Source organism: Phoenix dactylifera, chromosome 2 (assembly GCF_051530095.1).
Source record: "Phoenix dactylifera cultivar Ajwa chromosome 2, Ajwa_hap1_PhDact_Kaust_v1.1, whole genome shotgun sequence".
NCBI lineage: Eukaryota > Viridiplantae > Streptophyta > Magnoliopsida > Arecales > Arecaceae > Phoenix > Phoenix dactylifera.
The window spans coordinates 38,661,813-38,688,882 of NC_143191.1; the positions used below are offsets into that span (position 1 = coordinate 38,661,813).

At 37.8% G+C, this 27,070-nt stretch overlaps 2 protein-coding genes across 10 annotated transcripts; both read left to right on the top strand.

Moving 5' to 3' along the window:
• Positions 1–8,423: 8,423 nt before the first annotated feature.
• LOC103705377 (bZIP transcription factor TGA10-like) lies at positions 8,424–17,320 on the top strand. Of its 9 annotated transcripts, none has more exons than XM_088716316.2 (11): positions 8,424–8,952; positions 9,620–9,717; positions 10,525–10,577; positions 10,719–10,844; positions 11,013–11,078; positions 11,170–11,229; positions 11,395–11,472; positions 11,562–11,622; positions 11,763–12,034; positions 14,882–15,121; positions 16,384–17,320. In XM_088716316.2, exons 1-11 carry the CDS (start codon positions 8,921–8,923, stop codon positions 16,531–16,533), a joined length of 1,236 nt encoding a protein of 411 aa, XP_088572442.2. In that variant the 5' UTR covers positions 8,424–8,920; the 3' UTR covers positions 16,534–17,320. The 9 variants fall into 9 exon arrangements, with proteins under 9 accessions (XP_088572442.2, XP_017697821.4, XP_088572444.2 ...); XM_017842332.5 differs by having other exon boundaries at positions 8,558–8,952; positions 11,562–11,640; XM_088716318.2 differs by having other exon boundaries at positions 8,629–8,967; positions 10,509–10,577; positions 11,562–11,640.
• Positions 17,321–22,346: 5,026 nt separating this feature from the next.
• LOC103705376 (large ribosomal subunit protein eL6-like) lies at positions 22,347–26,552 on the top strand. The gene is made up of 4 exons (XM_008789067.6): positions 22,347–22,686; positions 22,776–22,882; positions 25,955–26,136; positions 26,240–26,552. The coding sequence occupies exons 1-4, from the start codon at positions 22,433–22,435 to the stop codon at positions 26,393–26,395; spliced, it is 699 nt and encodes a 232-aa protein (XP_008787289.1). The 5' UTR covers positions 22,347–22,432; the 3' UTR covers positions 26,396–26,552.
• Positions 26,553–27,070: the final 518 nt, after the last annotated feature.

The window sequence follows — 27,070 nt, forward strand, 5'->3', positions numbered from 1 at the left end:
CCTATTAATTCTTATTAGTAGTTTTGTATCAGTTGCGAACACTGTTAAGTGTTATAGATACTATATGATCATGTACTGTAATTAGTTAAATTTTCTGTTATCATGTACTGCATCTGATTTGATATGGTTTTCCTTCCAACAGGGATGTGCGCGTGTGCATGTATGTATATATTTCTTTGCCCCATCTAATTCAAATTTTAATAGCTAGTGGCCAAGTATAGTGTGCAATATTCCCTAATTCTAAAATCTTTGGGGAGTGCTGATGTTTCGAATCTTCCCTTTCTGAGTTTAGCTACCTTTCTTTTGTCAGGCCATTTCGGAACTCTGCCTTTTTGACTATAACTTTTCTTGTTGCTGCTTATCCAGGATCTTGTCTTCTAGAGCACCTGGCATGTCATGAAATGAATTGCATGTAATGCAAGGTTTTTCTTTTAGTTTGTAACAAACTCTCCTGTGTTGGCTTTATGAGATGATGCAGGAAGTAGAACAGAAGCTTGCTGTCCTTTTTTTTTTCTTCCTCTCCTACTGGATTCCTCTTAATGGATATCACTGTGATATGTATACTTCACCTTGGTGCTGGTGTGTCGAAGAAATTCTGCTCTCTCTTCGAGTAAGTCTTGGATGTCACTTTCATAAACTGACTGCCGGATGGCAAGACTTTTACTGTCTCAATTCGTCACCATGTACTTAGCGGCAAATTTGGTAATTGACCAGATGAGGAGATATCTGATAATGCCTGTATTTTAAGTGAGATGACGTAGGTTGGCGATCATTGTTTCTTTTTGCCAGAAGGCCATCATTGTTTATTGCATCAGATTCAAGATGCTTTTACGCCAATTGTTCTCGGACGAAGATCTAATTCAGGCTTTTATATATGCATCTAGGTCTTGTGATTCTTGTTTAGCAACAGAAATTAGTGTTTTTCTTTTATTTTTCTTCCCAAACAGTGTGCAGGAGCAGATATATACAGAATGTGGCTACCGTTTTCATGTTAAATGAAGAGTTAGAGCTTATTTTGTTGTCAGAGCAGAGCAGCCCATTCTCCTGCTCTTAGCCTGTTTTATGTACTCACTTGACTACAAAAGTTGATCTTGTAAACCCCTCATGGTTGACATCAAGACATAAATTACAAAATGATGCCTTTGAACTCATGAATCATGCTGGTTTGGCTCTGTAAATGCTTGCTGTCATTCCCCCTTGTTCTATGGCTGTCTTTCTCCACACGAGTATGTAAAGGAGGTTAATGTTGCTGCTGTTCTTTATCCACCGTAGGTTGCTAAATCACCTTTTCTTCTAGTTTCTCCCATTCTTGCTAAGATCCTACCAGCCTGGCTGTTATTAGCTCGTGAATCCAATTCAATTGAAAGAGACATGACTGCTGGATGTTACTTCCTAACTTCTGTGAAGAAGATGCGAGGGGGACAATCCAATTCAATTTAAAGAGAGATATGAATGCGGGATGTTACTTCCTAACTTCTGCGAAGAAGATGCGATATGGCTGTGCCTGTGACATTGGTTACTTGTATGGCAATCCTAAGGAGTAATGACACATGCGGTACCCAAGAGACAAGCATGGATGCTGTACAAAAAGACAGCGTGGCACGGGACAAAGTTATGAGCAAATCTAGCCCACGAGCCATTACAGCGGACCCTGCAGGATATCATGAAAAAATTTTAAAAATTTATTTATTTGATTGTTGGTTATGACAGGACTTTCCTCCGACCGTTAAGTTAATAACCAAAATTGTATTTTTGCCTGTTTGTTACAATGTACAAGAGTAGCCTTTGTATAGACTAGGAGGCTTACGAAGTTTGGTAAGATCGACTTTAGCACAATCAATCAAAGTGAAGCTTAGTAAGACCGACTAAGTTTGACACAATCAATCAATCAATGAATTCTAATAAATCGAGAACAACAAAGCTTGATGCTATCCACCGTTGCACGACTTGATGCATGCAGAAATACTTGTAAGATGAGTTCGAGTCCGATAGCTTGATGATGGGATCATTTGGCATCGGAAAGCAACAACCTGGCGACTGTGACCCGGATAACATGAGCCATCACTGCAGCTTGTCAGAATTTTATCTTGAGAGAGCCCTGCAGGTAAATGGATGATCACGTTCGGTTTTGTTCAATAGAAAAGGGACCACAATACCACAAAACGGTAAATGGTGATACTGCTTCCCCACGTTGTTCTTGTTGCAAGAACTCACTTGCACTGGACTTCTGTTTTCCTTTTTTTTTTTTAACACAACATAAAGTATTGGCATCTCACATCTCATTTGGTCAGGGTGTACACTTTTTTTTCTTGAAACATCGACGGCAATTATCGAAAATATCACAAGAATGATATAGCATAGGCAATAATTTACTACAATTCATGGCCAAACAACTGAATGAACTATCATCAGTCGTAATATGGGTGCAATGAAGAGATGAGCTTGCTTTATTATGATATATGCAGCATATAGGATAAGCTTGCACTGGCCTATCTTTACCATACATGCAGTGAACAAATACTATAATAAAAGTTAGTTTATTTATTTATTTAATCATTTATTATGTCATACATAATGGTAGGGTTCATGTTTGCTGCTCATGATGCATATATATTTATTATATTGTGCATAATGATGGAGCTTATATTTGAAGCTCAAGATGCATGATGGCTGAGGTTGTCAGTGGGACCAGTCAAGGCTGTCAAGCCAAGGCTCGATGTCGGCCTGGTCCGGCTCTGCAACTTGTGGGAATCCAAATTGATTTGGGGAGGTGTGGGCCAACATTGAGCTTTCATGGGCTCGGGCCTGAAACTTTAGTCAGCAACGAGTTTTCTCAATGGGGCCAATCCGCCCGGGCAATAAATCCAAATATCCAATTTTCCGAGAGGTCAGTCTTATGATAAATTGAGGGCTTGGGTTGCTGTTGCTCTTTTCTTCCTTTTGTTTTTTTTTGGAACAAGGTTTTCTTCTTCTTACTGTTGCTATACATCGTAAGGGGAAGAAGAAATAAAAGAAAAGTAAGACAAGAACCTGAATTTTGTACGCACCTAGAGGTTCTGGATATAACAAATTGGCCCCTGGCAATTTGCCAAAAGACCCTAGAGAGACTTAATACAAATTATGAAAAGTGCCTGAGAGAACTTTTGTAGGCTATCCTTGTCAAGTCAGCTTCCCGGCTCCTGCGGGGGAGTGGGTGAGAGCTTAATATGATAATTTAGAAGACTAGTTTGTTTCGTTGGTTGTGTTTTTGATACACCTAATCCAATAATTTTCTCTCAATACCTGAAGAAACTTGTTTGTAGGCCACGCAACAAGGACGGGAGATTATCTTCTTTGTTTTCGCTTCCTAAACAACATTTTTAGTATAACCCCGGTGATGCTGACACATAGAATTGAATATGAGAGAGTTGAAATTGTGATGTTGTCTTGAGATTTCTTTTCTTATGTATATTGCATAAGAGTCAAATTCAGAAACACATGCATGAACGCAAAGCCTATGTCTTGATACGTTCTTCTATTTTTCTTTTGTGATGTTGAAAAATAAAAAGAGGTGAAAACTTTGACAAGAAAAAGAACCGGAAGGATAGAATACATTCTTATTCTTAATTAATATTGAAGTTATGGATTCATTTAATATGAATTTACATAACTTTACTTGTTCTAATTGTCTAATTATACTATCAAGTTCCCGCAGTATTTTCCCCCTCTGATTTCATTTTTGGCGTGTTGTGTTTTCAGTTTGTCGTATCGATCACTGCATACATACCAATTAATATCTCTTGATAGAACCTCATCTTTGTTTTCATTTGAAGTTTGTTTTTATTTACTAGAGTAGCTATCCATGTTTGAAGAAAACTAGATTTCTCCAAAATTGCAGTGCTGAAGTTCATCTATGGACATGTAAGATAATATAGTCTACCAGAGTTCCTTTTTTTTTTCTTTTTTTTGGCTGCTAAAATGGAAATATCATACATAACGTATATGGATACAACCAAAAAAGTCAAAAAACAAAATATCGCGGAGGTCATTGGGCAACTCCGCCTCTCCCACCTATAGATGGTCCCCTGAATGGTTGGCGACATAGGAAGCCACCCAATCCACAGCCCCATTTGCTTCTTTGAATACATGCTCCACCTGAATGACCATCCCATCACGCACCATAGCCCGAACATCTCTCACTAATGGGTGGTAATTGCCGACCCTGTCTGAGGTCTGTTGAAGCCATCCAATGACCATCTCAGAGTCGCCCTTCAGAAGAACAGCTCTAACCTACTAGAGTTTCTTAATTGGTTTATTAGTAAGATTAAAGTTACACCGGCAATACTAATACAACAATCATTAAAGAGGATCAGACGGACACATACGTACACTAGTATGCATGTTTTTACCTATATAAATACATGCATATGTATGGTGATTTTAATGATGACTACATGAAAATACAAAGGAGATATTAAAGAACTTTCCTAGCTATTGGTCATTAGGGTAGGTAAGGTTCAAAATGGACAATGTTGTTGATATGAACTTGTCAACTTTTCAGTGTCAACAGGCCGAGCTTCGCCTTCCTTCTCTCAAGATAAAGATTTTAGGCATCGGGCTCAACTGGAGCTTGGCTCTGTTTGCTTCCTGTTTGCTTGTAGACTTCAGAGCCATATTTCTAACTCTCAATTCAAAAGCTTAGAGCTTAAATGATAGCTTTGTGAAAGAGAGAAATGTCAATTTAAGGACTCAAAGAAGCAAGCTGAGTTTCCTTTGATTTTTATCATGACCCGTAACATGGAACAAATGAACTAGCAAATGCATGCAGCTGTTCCTCAACAATCCATCATTAGAAAGCCATCCGTTCTTCTTTTTTTTCAGTGCAAAAAAGCTATCCATTCTTCTACTCCTTTTTATTTAGGATTGCAATAGAGCAAGTCGGAAAGTTGAGATTGTTTTGTTCTTCGATCTTTGTGGATTTTTTTTTTGACTTTTCAATATAAAACCATACGACCACCTGATCATCAGATCTTCTATTATCGTGGGGAACCTTTATTTGACTTCTTCTTCCTTTGCCTTTCTTTTTGCTTTAATCCTTGCTCGTCTTAACTTAAAGCTTATTCCTGAATTGATATGGTATAAAAAACTAATATAGCCAAAACCACAAGGAGAAGAAGTGTGGAGACAAGGTGGCGGTAAGTAGCGACCCGCATCTTGTGGTGGTTGGAAGAGGAGCTGCTGGGGCCCGGTGGAGCCCACCTCCTAACGCCTATCCAGACCTTCAAATGAATGGTGGCCACGTGGCGTGGAGTCTCCGGGTCCCCTACGTCACGCATGTGTCAGTTTTCCGGCGGCGGTTAGGTATTATAGGCCGCCTTGCTTCGTAGTTTTGGGTCCAGGAAACGGCTATTGACCGAAATGTCCCACGGATTTATTTAAATCACTGGGAAGGACTGCCAATGCCATTTTCCATTCCCCCACCTGCTATCTCTTAATAATTTTAGAGATAAGCCTGCCTCTTAAACGAAAAAAATTGTTGAAATGATCAACATCATGAGAAGAAAAATTCCAGTATTTTGTTTACCTTATTGTACATTTTGACTGACTTTTGTAGAAAAATGTAACATCAAACTTTTAATCATGCAGCTTATCGAAAAAAAACTTTTAAGTCATGTAGATTTTAGAAGGAAAGCTACTTTGACTGTACTTGTTAAACATGGAATGAACTTCTAATAAAAGCTGTTCCATAACCTGTTTTAAATATATAGGAATGTCCATTTACTTTGCCGGCCCTGTTTTATGATAATCTACTTGTTAATCTATAATATCATGACATTAGTTTGTTATAATTGGTGATTTGCATGATCAAGGATTTGAAAACTGTTGGAAAATTATGTCGCAAGTAAGGACTAGATTATTATTATGATCAAATGTTAAGATGTAATGTCTATTAACGACAAAAACAAGTAAGAAGTATTTGAATTCTAGTCTCAGTATGTGTCCTTCAGAAAATTCAAAACTTTTATGTTATGTCCATGTTATTAAAGACTAACGAGTAAGACTAAAGATGAGTCATCTATATATGATCTAATTTTTATTGGGTCCAGCATTAGACACAATCATATTAGAACGGAGTAAGCTATATAGAGAGCCAAGAGCTTGTTTATATTATTATTCTTCTCATTTTATTCAAACAAGTATTCAGAGATTTCCATCTTTTAGAAGAAAATAGCGACTTTCTCCCAAGTGTGATTATGCATAAATAACATGTGTTGTGAGTCTTTCAGACATTAAGGGTATAATTTATTTTGAAATCCACCGCTCTGATACCATTGATGGAATAATTAATCTTAATAAATCATAAATCATACCTTCGCTCGCTAAATTCATCTTGAACTTTGAGATGCGTGCAATCTGATCCGCGCGATCCATCGAAAACAGCTCTGATCTGGACAAAGATTAGCGAGAGATCTTTTAAAGAGAGAGCTCTTAATACGTGTATTAGAGAAGAGGTCTTACAGGCTATTTATAGCCCTCTTCAGGGACCAAACGCTGCACGTGGTTACACCCGTGAAAAGTACCCCCCATCAAGGTAACTCTTCACTGCTGTAAAATTACCCTAATGCCCTTAAGATCATCAAAATTTACGAAATTCAAGGGACACTTGTCAAATGTGGGTTCTAATTAAATAGGATCAGGGTTTAATTAAATAGGATTAAACATGGATTACATCAGAAATGTATCAAAAAGTTTTATCAGTGCAAGGTCAATTAGGTAGGCATGAAACTTTTGCTGCAAATATCGTTTGCTAGCCCATCATGTCGGCATGCATATCTCATGATTAATATAAAGTTTGTAATGAAAAATTTAAAAGAACCAAGAAATAATGCGTCATATAAGAAATATAAGTCTTAATCTATATGAAATGCATAATCTTTTTATTGTTTAAAAAGTACAATAAAGATGTCATCAATCCATTAGTTTGGAAACCTAGAATTCTCCTAATTGAAGGGGATGCTAACCAAGGCTAGTTAGCAATGCATCACTTTCATGATAACTAAGTTTTACACTTAGAATGCTAACACGGCACCACTGTAGATAGTTGACCATGCACGATAATTCATATTTTGGTAAGGAAAAAAACAAATTTAAATTGAAAATTTGCTATCACCTTTGAATAGGTGACTCGAAGCTTGTATGTATCTTGGTGTACAATAAGTGGTAGCGTGACGATTTGCATCGTGCTATGGCTTTAAATGGCTCCCATGTGAGAAACAATCCACCCGCATGGTTGTCGATTAGCTATGTGATTTGCTACATGTGTGATTTTTACATGGCTCCCCGTGTGATGCATTGCGAAGATGCCTTAATCGTGCACCACCTAAAAATTGTCCGGCTCCATCTAATTGTCCGATGGTAGGGTTGCAATACCGCGCCGAAGGCTTTGCATGGTGGAGGGGGACACCTTCTGCTTTGTGATATTTGGGTGATGGTAAGAGATACAATAGTTTTTTAGGCTAAGCTAGTGTTCAAAGTGTTGGCTGTGTGTATTGTGAATTTGTAAAATAAATTGAATAATAAATAGATGAATAAATAAATCTGACCTCAAATGAAGATTCAACTATGTAAGATCAAGATTAGTGTTTGACACTATGTCCTTAAGACAGATTTCGCCCTCCACACAGGTGTTTTGGATCTCTTGAGCATTTGCCTCCTAGGATACAATGATCTTCACAAACAAAAAAAGCATACCAATTTGTTTGTACGGTGAACCAAAAACTGAGTTTTTGTACTCTCTTTGAATGAACTCACTAATACTCTCTAAGAACTCTAGAATAAGAGAACTAGATGAATTGAAAAAAATCGGTGTATAGAATGGTTGGAGGAAGACTCTATTTATAGAGTTCATGGTGACTTTGCAGAACAGACACCAAGTGAAGAGACATGTCTTTTCTATTCAAATGAATAAACACATCCCTATGAATAGTCATGTCTTTCATGCTAATAGTCATGTCTTTTAATGAAAAGATGCATCCATACAAAAATATAATAAAAAAATGCATCCATTCAAATAAATCGATGCATCTTTTTTGATGCAACTCTTTTGAAGAGACACACCTCTTCTAAGAAGCACCCTTTCAAGTGGGTCATTTTGCAACCTATTTTCTCATTTACCTATTGTAGTCTAAGACAGGGACCAACGAGGTCGTGGACTGGATGGCTTCTTATATGGCCCCTATAGACTAGAGAAAGAAAGTTGTTAATTTAGAGCATTTTGTGACTCGTTGTTTTTTGATTTTATTAAGAATATAAAATGTTCATTTTAGAGGGAAAAAAAAAAAAGAAAAAAACTTACGCACGGTGCCTCACGAAATGGAAACATGTGTGAGCGGTGCAGGGAGAGGGGGTATGCATACAGACACATGCACGGGGGCACGTAATCGAGGGCGTATTGGTCAAACAAACTGCATACGGCGGAACCCGCGGTCGGAAAACCGCCGTTGCCGGTCAGCTCACCTCCGTTGGCTGTTTTTTACTTTTAACCTCTCGCCGAACCGCTTTCTCATTGGTTTACGGCGACTTTTGTCCTCGTCCAAGGGATCGGTTGGGAGCCGGTAAACGTACCCCCCGCCCACACCACCTTATCTTGCAGCGGTTTCGCCGAAGTCTTTGGGTCAGAAGAGGAGGAAGAGACTTGGGAGACATCCGGAGGGAAGAAAAGAGGAGGATAAAGGTGGCTTTTTGATATATCGCTTTATTGCAGAGAGAGCTCGGATGGGAGATAACAGAAGTTTGTTTCACCATTAATGGGCTGCTCTGATCCTCTGGGAGGTGGTGAGAAAAGAACAAAAAGTTCCCTTTGGATTTCTGGAGGGTTTCACTGGGAGGAAAAGGAAGGTCCAAAGAGGGGCAGCAGCAAGAGCACCGGAGTTCCTTTGGGATGATCCGTGCCTCCTCCATGAGCTCCACCATGTATGGAAACTTCATGTAATAGCCAGGAAAATAGTACAAGTGTTAGTTGTAGAAAACAACTTTGGTCTTAGATTTGTCTATTTTATGCGATATACAAAGAGGTTATATGTTAGAAATATTCTATTGGATCGAGATAACCGTTTCTTCGGGACTGTCTCTGTGTTCTTTTTTCTTTCTTCTCTTAGAAATATTCTGATCATATAGTATGTAGGGTGGATGAGAAAGAGTTGAGAAAACCCATGTCTTAGAATTTACTTTAGTTTCGATGGATATCATGTACCCATCCATGTAGTCGTTTCTTTTTTCCCCCTCCTTTTGTTCCATGGAAGGAAGGTGGATATCATGTCTGCTTAATTTTATTTCTTTTCCTTACTTTTCTTTCCTTTCAACATCTAACTTTTAGTAAGAGAGATTGGAGACGGCCTGCAGAGATACCCATGTTTCAGAATCCTAGTTTTTGTAGAGCAAATCGGTGGATTTTATGTCGCAGTAGAGGAAGGATAGAGAAAGAGATAGCAAGGAGAGGAGAAGTCGGGTTATAATATGTTTTTCATAGGCAAAATAGGCTGATTTTAACGGTGCAAAACTGTTTTAGATATCTATTTCTTAAAATTGAAAAAAAGAAGATTTTCATTCTTGCCTGGCTATTTTTTCGATTGGACTGCAGGAGTAAGGACGTTGCACCGTATGACTTGGGAGAGTTGGATCCGGCCTTGTTTCTGTATCTAGATGCGCAAGATCACTCATCAGTTCAAGAGCAGCGACGTGAGTCTCCTTCTAGTTTTCCTAATTTTCCTTTTCTTTCTCATAATTTTGTGCCCCTGTTGGCTTTATTGATCTAATTTTTTGGACATCATATGATAAAAATCCATAGGGAAGTAGGTAAGAGAGGTGGGGAGAATAATAACGCTGCTGGGTTTCTTTCAGGGGTCATGAAGTGATCATGGCCACCAAACCTTGTACTGTATTTGACTGGATGCTCGAAGAAATACTTGGACATCTAGATTGTTGGAAAATGATTGAGAAAATTAGTTTTATATCTAATTTAACATTAATAGCATATTGCTTCTCAACTTTTTTTTGGGTGGTTAAATTATTATCTGTACCAAACTTTTTATCATCCATTTGTTATGTTCTTTCATTCTTTTTCCTTTTTTTTGGGAGAACAGATGGGGTAGAACCCCATCAACTTCTTTTGCAAATTCCTACAATCAAAAAGTTGCATATGGATTATTTTTCCCTCTATCTTCATCCTTTTTCTTCTCATTTTTTTCTCCATGGCGTTGAGATAAACATGCATGGACAGCTAAGAAGGCTGTGCTGTTCAGTCCGCATTCATCCATCCACCCCCCCGGGTGTCTCTCTTTCTTCTCGTTTCATTTTTCCTTTCTTTATATTTATGGAATGATCTGTCGATCTTTATATCTATCTTTAATGGTGATCGTGTCCAAGAAAAGAGAGGGCGATGCTTTGTTTCTTTAAGGAGTCAATTATCTGCTCAAACTCTTCATTTGGGATGTGGTGGATTGCACCTACGGGAAATCTAATGCTTGCAGGAATTCATGTATGCAGAGACTCTCAACATTTTCCCTTCTCAGCCCATGCACGTAGTACCAACCCCCAAGGTATGCTGGGCAACAAAACACGCCCTTCATCTCCAACTTCTCCTTTAATTTCTTTCCGTGTGTGCTTTTTGATAGGCTGCTGCACTCGTAATGTTTCAAAACGAGTCGCTTCGTGCTTAACAATCTTTAATACACGTATAGGGTGAAATGAGCTTACTCTCCCCGACAAGCAGTTCATCTAAGCAGTCCATAGATCTAGCGAACCCAATAAGTGATGATGTCGCAGCTCTACCTGAACCACAAACGGATGTCAAGGCCGCAGTGAAGGTAATGACCTGAATTTACGGTTAAATCTTTTTCCTTTCTCTTTCAAGTGTCTTGGATATATATAATTCTGCCATTTGATATTATTTGAGACGAATTAAACCCCTGATGGGTTTGGTAGTTTGATAAAAATATATAAGTTTGACCTCTGACGTCCTGGTTTGGGAGCAGAGGGAAGGGAATAGGAAGGGCACAGCAAGCTCAGATCAAGAAGGGCCCAGAACACCAGACGCAAAGGTAAGCTGCATTTTATCACCCAAAAGAGAGGTAGATACCTATAGCTTGAGCTCTTCCAAGCAGCGTACGTCACTGATCCATTTGCTGGCAGACATTGCGAAGGCTTGCTCAGAATAGGGAGGCAGCAAGAAAAAGCCGGCTCAGGAAGAAGGTCAGTGAGTCGGTCAACCTAAAGGAAAGTAAAAGCAAAGAACGAAGAAAAATGAACCAACTAAAATTCTAGACACGCCTCTTTCCTCTTCTTTCGCCGCTTATACCTCTTATTCCTGGTTTTAGTGTCTTATTTCACCTTTGCCTCTGTCTTTTCCTTCCACAGGCTTATATTCAACAACTAGAGACTAGTAAAATGAGGCTAAGTCAGCTAGAACAAGAGCTACAAAGGGCAAGAGCTCAGGTGCCGACCCCGATAATGTTGCACCACTACTGGACCATTTAATCTTTCCCTTTAGATTGTACTGATCATATCCAATGTTGATTAACTAGGGTTTACTTGTTGGTGGCGGAGGCGTTATCAGCGGGGATCAAGGCCTCGCCGGCGGCAATGGTGGGCTCAATACTGCAGGCATAATCTTCAGAAAAGAAAAACTTTGATGTATACATTTAGTTGTTCTTGTATGTATGCTCCATTACTAACATAAAGAACTTTGATTTTATTTTTTTTTTCAATTTTTACGCATTGTATAGCTGCCGCGATGTTCGACATGGAGTATGGGAGATGGCTTGAGGATCATCACCGGCTGATGTGCGACCTGAGGACTGCAGTGCAGGAGCACTCGCCAGACAACGAGCTGCGGATGCTTGTACAGAACTGTCTGGGACACTACGATGCCATGACGAGCCTCAAGAGCATAATCGCCCGGTGTGATGTCTTCCATCTCCTCTCCGGCATGTGGAAGACCCCCGCGGAACGCTGCTTCATGTGGATTGGTGGCTTCCGCCCCTCCGAGATCATCAAGGTACTTCGCACAACCATAAATCTTATCAAATCTTGCATGACCTTCCCCTTTCATCATCAAAAAAATAGAAAAAGAAAAGAAAAGAAAGAAAAGAACATGAGGAACTTGATCAGTAACAAATGGATGCAGGAAGCATTTTCCTTAGCTCGTCCTAATACGTAAACCACTACATTTAGCACTGAAGAAAAATCGATGGAAATCATTGTTAAGGGAATCGACGACATTAGGTTGCCACTGTAGATCTCCGAGTCTGTCCGTGAAGACATGCAAGCATGCAAGTCATTCGTTTTAGTGACAAACCACCAACTTATTGCGTCCAGTCTATATGGTTGAGAATCTATATCATACTGACAGTACGATCGTCGACGTTTCCGACAACTTAAGTTTATTTCTGCGTCCACCATCATGTTGAAATCTTCGCCATTGTAGACTCTGGTGGTTGGCTGTCGTTGCTCTGGGGATGGAGTGCTAGAACGGTAGCTATCGCAACCATTGGATAGCTAGCTTTGATATATCTGCAAGTTTGAGAGGCATCAGACATAATATTATTAGTGCCATACATTTTGGCGTGGAAAATGGGTGATGGATGAGCTAACGTGGTGGAAGGTCCCAATTGATGGAAGGGCCATTTTGCTCTTCAGATTAGTTCAAAGGAGGAAGGTGGGATTATTCTTTTGTGGAGACTTTGGCTTGTTCCTCTTGTCGTAAAGTATTGATGTCCATACTGGAGAGTAGGTGGTGGTGTGGACGTTAGGTAGATAGGGAGAAGGGCTTTCGAACAATTGTGTGTAGTCTTACAGTCATGTATTCTATATGATGCCACTGGGCTCTATATAGAATGGTAAAAATTAAAGAGTGAAACCTAAATTAAAGCAATCATAGATAGAACTATGCAAGCACTATTTTATAATCTTTATCTCCTCTTCTTTTATTTTCATGTCAATCTAAGAGATGATAATATATATAGGTCAGGAACAAGTTACATTTGGTGTAACTTTTTATAGAGTTATATATATTTTTTGAATTGTACGATGAGTCCCACAACAATAATTTGAATAATAAAATGTGATCTATCATCTCTAAACTGCTTATATATTAAAAATCATAAAATATAAAGATCCCTAACTTTTGCATTAAGCAATCAAAAAATATGTATTTTTTATGTTGTTTAAATTGTCTAATTTTTGATCACTTCATGAATAGATTAGGAATTTCTAAATTATATGATTTTTGGTATATGAGAATTTAGAGATAGTAGATTACATCTAACAACTCGGATCACCGATATAAAATTCTACATATATAGTTACACAAGATATATATCAAACTCTTATCATATTTAGTGTAAATCTTATAGAGCTATATCTAGTGTGACACTTATAGAGTTATACCTTTTTTGAATTGGCTGATTGAGAGTCACACATCGATGATCTGAGCTATTAAATATGATCTATTATCTGTAACCTATTTACGCACCAAAAATTATGCAATTTGGAGAACCCTATCTGATGTCAAGTGATTAGAAAGTTTAAATAACATGAAAAAATTGATTACTTGATGCATAGACTAAGGTCTCCAAATCATATAATTTTTGATATATAAATAGTTTAAACATACTAGATTATATCCCATAGCTCGGGTAATTGATATAGAACCTCCATCATCAAATTCAGAAAGATGTAGGCTTATAAAAGTTACATTATGTGTAACTTGATCCCACACACACACACACATATATAGTTTGCTTTTCTAATTTTCCTTTTGCTGCTAGTAAAAGAATATTATAACATTAATTCTAGGACCTCACCCAAAAAGGACCAGCTAGAAGGTTAAGATTACTATTTGATATGATGGAGGACTATCTAATAAGAAATCTAGATGCACTTCTATTAAGTACAAAAATATAGAAACAATTTTTCTATTTGGAAATAAGAAAAATTTATTTTTATATGGACTTTAGGACTAGAATTTTATGAGGATTTCAGTATTTTATTTTCATGAGACTCTTATTAGAATTTTGGGTTGTCGATATAAACCCATTGCTATATTCATTGAGAACACAATTTGCATTACTGAGATACGAAAATATAGAATATTGAGTTGCCTTCCCTCCCTCCCTCCCTGCCTCCCTGTCTTCTTCTCCTCCTTCATCTCTTCTCTTTCTTGCCCTTTTTTTTTCTCCTCTCTCCTTCTTCTGTTCTATGTCAATTTGGTATCAGAGCACCCTATTCTCCCTATTTCTTGAGCCAGCCTTGCATCATGATGTTTAAATATACTGCCACATTATTTTTTATCAAAATATAATAAAACTTATAATTCTGTATATGGAAAAGTGGGAAGTCTAGCACTATCTGCTTTCAAGAGTAGCCAGAAAAATAGAAAAGGCTGCATGTTTTAAGGTATTATTTGTTGGCGATCATGGCATTCCATATCATCTTTTCCTTCCATCTCAATATCCGTGAGGTTAAAGTTCATGGCTATCTTTTTATTTTATTTATTTTGATGTAACAGATGTGATATTTTCGTTTTGAAAAAAAAAAAAAATCATCTGGCTTGATGCTTATGAAGGATGCCTTCAGCCAAAGTTCATGATCATATCTGAGGGAAAATTATGCAAAATAAATCCTTGTTTTTCAAGTGTGTATTATTAAAACAATATTATCTTCCTTGATTAATATAAGATCAAAATTTTTAATACAATACGTTCTTTTTTGTATAGAATGGTGACTGCCTTGAGGATTGATTGTTGCCTTCTTTATTTGAGTATCAAATCAAACTCAAGAATGAGTTTTTTTTCTGCTAGTTTTTCTTATCCTTTTCTTGTTTGGTCGTTGGATTTGTGTTTAGATTGCCCTAAGACACACAGAGCCACTTACGGAGCAGCAGATACTGGGAGTCTGTGGCCTGCAACAGTCCGTCCATGAGACGGAGGAAGCCTTGAGCCAAGGCCTTGAAGCCCTTTATAGATCCCTTTCTGACACCGTCATCTCTGATGCCTTGAACTGTCCATCCAACATGGCCAACTACATGGGCCAGATGGCCGTAGCCGTTAACAAGCTCTCTGCTCTCGAAGGTTTCGTTAGACAGGTAAGAAACACCTCCCTCACTATCATCACCATTGCTACCTCTCTAGTTTTCAGTGACTAAATTATTGATCATATGCTATTTTAATTACTTACTATCGAATTTTAGCGGATAATTCGAGACGATTGCCGAGTAGATTTTATCATGTTAAGTGTATTCTATAGAGTCAGCTGGTGTTAATAAATTCTGTTGATGGATCGTAATCTCAATACAGTGTTCATCCCATTAGGTTGCAGATTCAACTCAATACAACAACGTTCGTTCCATCATAATAGGACTTATTTTACTATATATTTAGGGTTATTGGCATGTCCATTATAATAAGACTTGACTTTCTACCTGAATTTTATGAGCAGGCAGTTGGGTCAACTAATAATATTTGTGCCAATGATTTGGGCAGGGTTGACCGTTCTCTATAATTTTGGATAATTAGTTTGAATTAATACCTAATGTTTACATTATAGTTGTAGCATCTTTTGTTTCAAAAGCATATATATAAAGTTATTTTAAACTTCTTTTCTTCATGCATGTATAAAAAAACAAAGGCAAGTGTGATAACATATGTCAACTTGCGTGCTGTAATGACCATGACATCATGTTGCATGTGATGTATGGCAGCATCACATGCATGTAATTCTAGCATTCATATGCAATAGATAACTTATACAGAAGATATGTTCCCATTAGCCAACAGCACATTATCTTGTAGTACATTAAAGGAACCTTTACCTAACCTCTCGAAGCCTATTTTAACACCCCTTCCCTATTTTTCGACCCTAGGTTTTAGAATCAACCTTCATCCACCACACTTGTCAAACATTAGCTTAACCAAACCTTCCAATTTTCATACTTGACAATTCTGTTTTCTATACAGATGTAGTCGCCGAATAGCCACTTATTTTATATCTCAGAGACACTCCTCTCTATTTTTCTCCTCTACTGAAATTTTAGATTTAACCTTGTACTGCCATATTTTTAACAATGCGAAGGCAAATTATACCATACACTACATGCACCACGCCAATCAGCTCATCTACTTTCTGCTAGTTAATCATCGAGACGAGTGTACGATGAATGGAGCCTATGGAAATGAGATGAGATGATTGGTATGGTCCACGGCTATTATATATATATAAAGTGCATTATATATTTCTAATGAAGCAAATTAAAAATTATCTAAATTATATTTATATGAACAGATATTCAAATGCTGGCTTGTATGTATAACTGAATTTGGTTTTTTTTTTTTTTTTTTTAACTTACAGGCAGATAATCTGCGGCAGCAGACCCTCCACAGGCTTCACCAGATGCTAACCCCCAGTCAGGCAGCTCGGTGCTTCTTGGCGATGGCCGAGCATTTCCACCGCCTCCGCTCGCTGAGCTCGCTGTGGCTTGCTCGGCCAAGGCAGGAGTGATATTAGAAATCCTAAAGACACACATGCAGGGAAAGAGGCCAGATGACTCAATCAGGGAAATTATGAAACCAAAAAGAAAACATTACAGACAAGTTCCAACATTCTCACCTATTTCTTTTAATCACAAAGGATTCATAGAGATGTAGGAGGCCCAGGCCTTTCATCTTTTGTAGAGTTCTGTAGATGGGTATCCGCATAGAATGGATGCTTTACAAGGAATTAAGCATGGGGTAGGGTCTCCCATTCTCATCTTCTCTTTCTTAGCTTTCCTGTCTGTGAGAGGAAAACAAACTCGTGCTGAGGGGACCTCTTTGAGCAGCCTTTTCAGACTAAGAGGGCTAAGATCTTGGAAGAAGGAGGAGGAGGAGTTTTCTTTATTTTATTTTCTTTTTTCTTGTAATTAACTTCTTCAATAATGTCCTAGGGTCAGGTGCGTGGGTGCATGCCTTTGCCTCACAGGCTAGGTGGTAGAATGGAGAGGGATCGATGAGTGGGTAGCCTCTGAAACATCTGGTGAAGGTGGCAAAGAGAGGGCCGGCTTTCTACTGAACCTTGGCTGATGATATCATGATGATACTAGTGTAGCTTGTTCTTTTTCTTTTACTGCATGCCCCTGTTGCCATTTTCTAGGGTCTCCTCTAAAGATGGTTGTGCGAATGCAGGCTGTTGAATTTTTCGCTTTAAACTTAGGCAAATTTCTTAACAGTCGTTTGTACCCCACCAAGGCGATGCTTGATCAACAAAATAGTGGTTTACTGCTCCACTATGCCTACAAGTTACCAGAAAATTTGATTGCTTCCAAGCTCGCTAGTCTAATGCAGAAATTTTGCAATGCAAATTCTTACAGCAATATATATATGCTTCCAATCATCCGCGTTCCTAGCTATAAGAAATTCATAATGCAATTAACTTGGGCAAGTTTCAACTTGCATGACTTTCCAGCTTGGCTTTGTACATTGTATCTTTTGACTTGAATGCGCATTGGTTGCCAATTCCCCATCCTGATATGGATGGTTTTTATTTTTTATTTTATATTTTTTAAAAAAAGCTTGCTTGTGTTGATTGTCTTGGGATAATGTCACAGTGATAACTACATCTCATGCATCTCACTTTGTCCAAAATATCATCATTAGACATGTATTTGATAAAATTTACAAGTGATGGTAAATGGTTTACCTAATCTGCACCAACTCTTAATACTCTTAATACAAGCTCTGAAGGTCTCAATTATTAGGGAAATGCAGAGGAATCCAACCACGTATTCCTACAGCCTGCAGCACATTTTGCCAGATTTCAGACATTGTGCCTTTTCCGTTTTGACAATCTAGTGAGGCAGACTTTTATGTCCTTAAAAGTCTATCAAGGCACAACATTTTGCACCATTCAAGAGATTAATTTAGTTGTGGGAGTTTTCACTTAAATCTATCATATCTTTTTTTTTTTTTGGTAAATCGGATAAAATCGAACCAATATGGAATAAATATATTCATGAGATCAGAAAATAAAATATTCAAAAATTGAGGAAAAAAAAGGATCGGCTGTGGAATCCTATAATATAGTTTCGGTATAAGGTATCTATCATACCTTTTTCAAATTAAGTAGAGCTAGTCCCTTCACTAGAAGTAGATGGAATAGTGGTTAAGATGTGGGTTAGGTAACCGCATCTGGCATAAATATCCCATGCATATCCACTCATTAATCTTTAACATGAATGCCAAAACTCCCATGCATGCACATACTTTCTTGCATGTCTCATCTCATGTGTAAATCATGGCATGGCATTGAAAGTTATATCTCTGGTTTGGGACAGCACACCAAATAATACTCTTCTCCTTTGCATCGCCCACCTCTGCTTGGACTAAACTTTGTTTCATTGAGAGACATACTTGTGAGTCACATTAGCTATTGGATTGCGTTGCAAATAAGAAAGATGGAGCGGGGCAATTCACAAAACTGCAAGAGCTTTCATGGTGGGTGTCAAAAAGTCGGGTGCCTTTTCTTTCTCATTGGGTAGTTATCCGTATAATTAACTGTAACAAAGTCAACTCCGACAGTCCCACGCGTTACACCGATGGACACACATATTAAAACCTATTCATGCTTATTTAAATGTCGGGAATGAGTGCCCAAAGCGGACGCGTCCACTGTACTGACTTTGCCAATGAAATCTTTCAAAAAAAAATAAAAAAAAATTCTTGCCTTGTTTGTTGGAGGAGACTTTTTCCCGAGCTTTGATGGGAGGATAGAAGGCTTCTACCTAATTTTAGTACTAAGAACAAGTGCCAAAGTAGGGCATTGTTATTTATGTACTGAGAAAGGGGTTTTATTCTGAGGTTGGAAAGACATCTCTAGACTTGTTCACGGGCTGGATAGCCCACCGGCCTGCTCAAGCTCGACACATGTTAGACGGGCCTAAAATTGAATTATATATTCAGAGGGCCAGACCAGGCCTGAAATATGAGCCTACCTATAAAACAAACCAGACTCAGATTTTGGTCGGCCTGTCCTGAGCTCGGTCCTCCGTCCTCCTACTCCTTCCTCTTCTGCCCTCCTCCTCCCATCCTCCTCCTTTTTCTCCTTCTTCTCCTCCATTGATACCGCTTAGATCGATTTGCAATCCAATGGAAGTGGGAGAAAAGATAAGAAATATTTTTTTTGCAAATGAAGAAGGTAACTTTTATTTAAAGCTTGGATGTCTCCTCATTACAATTTATGACTATTTAGGGTATCCTTTCACCCTAAGTGCCCACCGTCCTCCTTTCACCCTACTCCTCGTCTATCCTCCCTCTCCGACCTCCTCCATCCCCCTTCTACCTCCTCCTCCTCCTGTCTCTTCCTTTTCTCCCTTCTTTCCTTCCACAATTTAGGGTATGTTTGGATATTCTTATAGGATTGGCTGATTAGGTTGGAAATCCATTGGATCCATGCATTGGGTTGTCCATTTAGGGCCTGTTTTACATGTGTTTAGAGAAGGCAATTAACTTGTAGATGAATCAGCTCGTATGATGTAGAATGCCCTCCATTTTCATGGTGATGCGCTTCTCCAGCATACTAAAACTTTGATTTTTGCTGATATAGTGGGAATTCAATGCCCACGCTACTAGTTGCTTTTCTAATTCCTTTTTTGTTTTTGGGGTTGCACTCCCCACCCCCCCCCAACTTGTACCAAAAAAAAAAAAAAAAAAAAGGATCATGACTCTACAACAATCAAACACTACCCACCCCAAATCTTATGGGGAGAAAAAAACCACGAGTCTTTTGTTTTTCTCCCTATAACTCAAAGACTAGAATCCAGGCTGAGTTTAAATAGACTCTTAGAAAATACAAGATAGATAAGACAACAGACCCGAGTTCTACAGAATTTTTAGCCCAATCTTGTAGAAATAGCCAAACATATCTTTATATTTTTTTAAATAAGAAAATAAGAAAGCTCGAGACCTAGCCTGAAGCCCGAGTAAGTATTAAGTTCGAGCCTAAGAAATAGGCCCAATGATCTATAAGGATCACCGGATTCGATGTGGATTACATTGGCCATTACGGAAAAGGCCGGACAAGATTTAGGAGTGAGATACATCACATCGCGAAGCCAAGTTACAAGCCAAACTACCGAAGGTCATAACTTGGCCATACAATCCTCAATTAAGATGATCTTTTATTTCGAAATCAAGTAGCTTTTTAAGATCTATAACTTAGCACCAGCTTCTTAAGAGGTTGAAACGTACTGAAATTCCATCGTTTGGACCTTGAAACATACCAGTCATACATGGGTTCATTTTTTTCTCCCAAAATAACTGTTTGGGGTTATATGCATGAGCAATTAAAAATGAGAATGAGCTATGTTTTGGGAAAAAATCCTATTTGGCCTCATGTAGAATTAGATTTGCCATTTCATTTTAGTGAAAGATCGGAATATTTTAATAATCCTTAAAAAATATTATTTATATATCATTCTATTGATTCTTTAAATTTGCATATTGATCTCTAGAAATCTATTTGTTCGGTCTCTTCCCATGGCCTGTATGGTTAAATTGACCTATATATTTTTGTTCAACTTTTTAGACTAGAGAGATATGAATAAGTTTTTCTACCAAGTTTAGGATTGTGATCTCTCTCTTACCAAATTGGTGAGATCTCTCTTACAGACTTGCAAGAATGTCGAAAATAACTCTGTTAAAACTAGTACAAACTGCACTATTACAATGCATGAATATTATGAGAACTCTCTCACAATCCTACAAGAATATATATTGCAAAGAAGTCTATCACAAACCTACACAAATTGCACTAGGTGATGCTCAAACTTTGTGAGAACTCTCTTACGGCCTTGCTAGGATATTGCAAGCATCACTATTACCAACCTGCACGAACTCCACCATTGCAACACTCTCACTTCTTTCTTGTCCTTTATGTTTTTAGAATACTTTTAAATGATTGTTCTTTAATCTCTATTGATAAACATTCTATAAAAGAAAGATGTGTGTTTGAATTGTTCTTCAAAGCATGTAAATGAAAAAAATTCCAATATAGAATTAAGTCAGTGGATGTATATGTGATGGGTTACATGTTTATAAGGACCAACGTGTAAATTTTAATGAGTTAAGGGATTAAGATTTAAGTTAAGAAGATTTTAGGAATTTATATGCAAGAGACTATTATATAATTTAAAGATAAAATGGTCTAAAAATGCACAGCTAGAAACTTAATACTTGTTAGAGGATGCTTGATGAATATTTGCTTTAAGTTAACGATTTGTGGCTAACTCGACCACGAAGACCTGCATGCAACAACTTTAGAGATTATAAAGCAAACTTATGGATCAAGGGACAAATGTATACATAAGGAAGATTTCAAGTACCATTACGGAAAAAACTCTCTAAACTATATTGAGAAATATAACGGAGACAATATCTTTATCTTCCTTATTTTAACATATCTATTATTTTTTTCAAACAAAAATTCGTAATTTTCATTAAAACTTTATTAATAGAGATTTATTTTTCACTGGACCCCAGAGAGAGAGAGAGAGAGAGAGAAAGGGAGGAGGAGGAGGAGGAGGAGGAGGAGGATGTAAACATTAATTTTCTACCGAACCAAATAAATGGAGAGCAAGAGCCTGTTTTGTATCGTTGTTGTTTTCATATTTTTATCTCTCTTCAAATTAGTGAAAAATTATATGGAGGTTAATGTTGAAATAGCATTTGCACAAAACTTCTACTATTCTTTACTTTTGTTTTCACACTTAGCGATAAATATTTATCATCAAAAGCTCTAAAAGTTTGTCCAGATCAATTTCAAAGATAAAAATGTTTCATCATACATATTTTCCAATTTAATTCATTTTTCTTAACATGCTTTGAAAATAAAGAAAATAAGATTGATACCAAACAAGTCCTAAACTTTAGGTTTTTTTTCTTGCACAAACAGCAATCATCCTAATTCCTAAGTAATTTATGAAGTGCAACAGAGAAGCAATTTTTGGCTTTAAAACTTTCTATCCGAAGTTCAAAAGGAAATACATAAGAGAATTGAACAAGACATCCAAATAATTTCTACCCAAAGTTACAAAGGAAATACATAAGAAAATTGAACAAGCCATTCAAGTCATCCTCTACATCCAAGAAGTCCAATTTGACTGGTGCCTGAAGCCCAGTTTGTATGAATCTGGCCCATTATTTGTGCCTAATCTGATACCAGGAGTATGAGAACATGCACTAGCCGGGACGACAAATCAAACAGCCCATAAGCCAAACGGACGGTCCAGATAAGATCTCCACTAGGGTTTCGTCCGCCTCCTCTCAATAAAAGCCATCACCTCGCATGGGTTTTGCTTCTTCGGCCTTCGTCCCTCCTCCATTTCTAGGGTTTGTTCCCCTCCCCTCTTTGCTCGCTTCTCCTCGCCATGGCGCCGAGGAAACCTAGGGCTTCGAGCCGGAATCCCGAGCTCATACGCGGGATCGGGAAGTACTCGCGGTCGAAGATGTACCACAAGCGCGGGGTCTGGGCGATCAAGGCCAAGCACGGCGGTGTCTTTCCCCGCCACGAGCCCAAGGCGGCGCCGCCCAAGCCCGCCGAGAAGCCCCCCAAATACTACCCCGCTGACGACGTCAAGCAACCCATCCCCAACCACCACAAGCACAAGCCCACCAAGCTCAGGTCCCGATCCCTTCCCGATTCCTGATCGCTTCTCTTTTCCGTTATTCTGCTCTTGATTTAGGGTTTGCGCTGTTTGTTTTGGCGATTAGGGCGAGTATTACTCCAGGGACGGTTCTCATCCTTCTCGCCGGGAGGTTCATGGGGAAGAGGGTCGTCTTCTTGAAGCAGCTCCCCTCGGGATTGCTTCTCGTTACTGGTGAGATTTTGTAGGCTTATTAGCGTATACGCCGTTACAAATTTCAATTTTTTTAACCGAATTTGTGAAGCATTTAAGCTCAAGATGGAAAATTGTTATGAATGGATGATCTGTTTTTGTTTTGCTGTTGTTTGGTTTTAGGGCTTAATTTGTAACGTTATATGTTTTTATTTTCTGCTCCTGAGGATGACTTATTCGGTGTTCACTGATCCTGTTGGAGAAAAGAAATGCAAATTGTCTAGTGTCATTATTGCAGTGGTTTTGATTTTTATTACTTCATATTAGATTCCGAGTTTTGCGTGTTTGTGTTTGTAATGTCAAGTGGAAAATAGATTTTGTTGCACTTCAGCTTGATTTGTAAGTTGGTTCCGTTTCTCTTCTTTAATGATTCCAAAGTAGAAAATTAATGCTTTCACTAGTACATACCTGTTAAAACTTGGAGATAATTGGAAATTTGAATTGCGTCATGCTTTGTTTTCGCTTGAGGAAATTAGGAATGAGAATCCTCACCCTCTACAATTCTTGGGCTGAGGTCAGGTGCCGAAGTTATTCCTGTGAACAAGAAATAGTTTTGTATAGTTAGGCTGGAAATAGGTTGAGTGAGAGTTCGTGGTCATGCTTCGTTCTTAATGAATATAACTTTTTCTCTGTAGTAAACCATTATGATATGATTTTTTCTGTTGTAAATGTATCATTTGCCCTTTAGGTTCCACATATTTAACAGTATGCATATATGATAGGTGGGTAAGGATAAGAAAGTGATGAAAAGTCAAAAAATGTATTGTATTTTAGTTTGTCAAGAACATGTCTTTCAAGATTATGAAAGTTGAATCTTGCTTTAAAGTGTTTTTGTTGCCAATCCAAAAGATGCCTCTTTTTGAATTCAAAAAATGCCAAGGTCTAGGAAACTCAGTAGACCCTGTTATGAATTAGAAGAATGATATTTGGTTCAACAAAATTAAAAGATGTTCTCTTGGTATTTCTCCTTAGTCTTAAAGGATGTCATCTTAAAAACTCCTATTAGACTTGTATTAGGATTTGTTGTCTATTACCTTTAATTATTGGTCAGTGGGAGGCATGGACCGGAAGACTGATGAGTATATGTGGCAAATTAATTTTTCAAATTTTTATTATTAGGATGTGTACCATGCAGCTCGGAAAACTTGCAGGTAAAATTGAAGGACTAAGCCGCATAATCTTACTAGCCATAACTTCGTGTATGTTTTGCCAAATGGGATTAGATAGAGGGTTTTGTCAAATAAGAATGTTCTAAAATTAAAAAAGACGTGTACTGTTGCTCCCGTCTTGTAATCTATCCGTAATAACTAATCAAAAACTTTTGTGTTTTTTGCACCTGAGTTTTTAAATTTACTAGTATTTTTAATCACAATAAAAAATCTCATAGGTAATTAGGGCTGCCAACAAGTCAATCCTTAAGATTTTAGATCCAGCAATTCTTTCGAGTTGGGTCGAGGCCATGTTTAACCTAGACGCAACTTGAAATGTTTGGGTTTGGGTCATGATCTTGTTAGGGTTGTGGTTCAAGTCAAGCATATAGCTATTCTTTTATAACTAAAAATATAATGATTGATAAATACAAATTCACTAAAAACTAAAAAGAATCAATTTACACTTGATTTTTTATTCAAAAAAATTAATTTCATCCAAATAATCGATCATTCTTAAGTTTACAAATTAGGTTATATTGATAATTCAATATTCTTGAGGGTATTATAAATAAGAATCCATCAAAACAAATAATAAATATATTTATTTAAATATAATTAAGTGAAAATAGATGAGAGATGTGGCTGATGAGATGGGAAAAAAGAATTAGTTTAAATGAGAGTTTATTCAATGAAGCGGGAAAGATATTTAGAGTGAATGAGAGAAGGTTTATATGATTGGGGTATTGGATTCGGCCAAATTGCATTCGGGGAGGGTCGGACTCATTTTTTGTTGACCCAAATTAGAACTGGATTATATATGGGCTGGTTAGGCTGGGTTGGATTACAAAATACTAGACCTGGACCTAATTTTAGATTGGGTCCAATTTTTGAACCTGACCCATTCCTTAGGTCTTCAAATACTGATTGGTTTGGACCTAATAGGATTGGAACTGGATTAAGTCACAGGCCAATCTTACCCATTTGTTGCTTTAGGTAACTTTTTGTTCTCAAGAGTGACTAGACCTTGTAAAGAACACTTCATATTTTTACTTTTGCTTTGCTCGGACCATCATATACAGGTTCCCTGCCAAATGTGGTATTGTACTTTTTAATTGTTTCGTCCTTTTCAGTATAATATTTTGCATGTACATCAAATGCTTATTGCATGTGTTGGGAACTTATATAGAAAGGACAATGTGAAAGATGTATGCCGAAACTTTTGGTCATTGACTACTATATCAGCGAGTTCTATTTAATGGTTTAAATCTTTGTGGCACAAAGAGAGGAGAAATACAAGAGGGAAATATTGCATCTTTTCTGATTAGTAGAATTTGCTCTGTTAGTTTGGTTGAGGTTTTAGATTTGTCATATCCTATATGTTGGTAGGGCCTTCTTTCAGAGGATTACAGCAGTACTGTTTGTTATAATGGTCAGTCAGCCTGAATTCATTTCATAATGAAAAAATGTTGTGTTCTTTCAAAATATTTCTTTGTTCCTTCTTTTTCTCCATTGGGTATTTAGTTTACTATTTTAGGCTGAGTGGAAAGTTCACTACTGTCTTGTAGAGCATATTAAGCTCTCTAAATAATCACTTATCGAGTAAACATTTTCTCTAGTTTATCAAATGGTGAGGCGTGAACCTGAATGCTTGCTCGTAACTGGAAAGTCTTCTCTATGTTTATGAGTGTAAACTCTTTTAGCTATTTCATGGTTCTTCCTTAAGTGGCAGAAAAGATTTGTATCTACATATCATTTGGTAGATGAAATTGTAAATATTGTTTTTAACCAAGTGATTGCAGTCTAATATGCGACCAGAAATAATTCTTTTTACCATTGCCTTTTTCTTTTTTTTTATTTCTTTCTTTTCTGGGTTCTGTTTCTCATTACCTTCGTGTTGTTGTAGGACCTTTCAAGATCAATGGGGTGCCTCTAAGACGGGTAAATCAAGCTTATGTCATTGCAACATCCACTAAGGTTGACATATCTGGAGTCAGTGCGGAGAAGTTTGACGACAAGTACTTCACGAAGGAAAAGAAGAAGAAGAACAATAAGGGGGAAAGTGAATTTTTTGAGACCGAGAAGGAGGTTTATCTTCACCTGTTTATGCTACTGATTTTTGGTTGTTATATATAGTTTCTTTCTCGTGCTTATTCTTTTTTCGTTTTTTTTATGTTGGTAAAAAATATAGGAAACAAAAGCACTCCCACAAGAGAAGAAGGATGATCAGAAGGGTGTGGATATTCCTTTGATAAAAGCCATTGATGCTGTTCCGGACTTGAAGACCTATCTAGGTGCCAGATTTTCACTTAGAGCAGGCATGAAACCCCATGAGCTTGTCTTCTAAAAGGAGAAGAAGACATTTATCTTAACCCTTTTCCCGCTAAAATTCTATATTTTAGATGCAGCCGAGATGGATGTACTTTTAATTTCGAATGGCAAGAAGGAACTTCGATTTTGTTACAGAATTAATCTTGTTAGTCAAGGGAAAAATTTTAATCAAATATTTGTTGTATGGTAGAATTGGCTGTTAAGTCCCATCTGAATCGCAAAGATTACTATGCTTCTGAATCGCAAAGATTACAGAATCAATCTTGTCATCAGCAGCAGATGGAGGAGGGGGGACTCAGTGATTGGGTTCTTCCAGTGGGAGGCCAAATCATTGTCGAGCGCGAGAACATGATCCTTCTTCATCGTGCTCCACACGCCCAGCTCCTTTCTTAGCGGTGGTACCTTAGGCTGCCCAACTGGCCCGCGCATACTTGGGCAGCAGTGAGTGGCCGTAGAGGCAGACCATGGACTTGCCACCCTCTCCTCGTAGTTATCTCTGCCCGCCATCTCCTTGTCCTTGACAGACACCCTTTCAATGCCTCAAGGTCATTTGCAAGCCTTTCAACGCCTCAATCTAGCATCCTATCTCCTTGATCTTCTGATCAAAGTTGGCTTCTTGCCATGATACATGTTCTCTCCGACGAGGAGACGAATCACCCGGAGTAAAATCCTTGTTAAAAGGGGAGCTCAG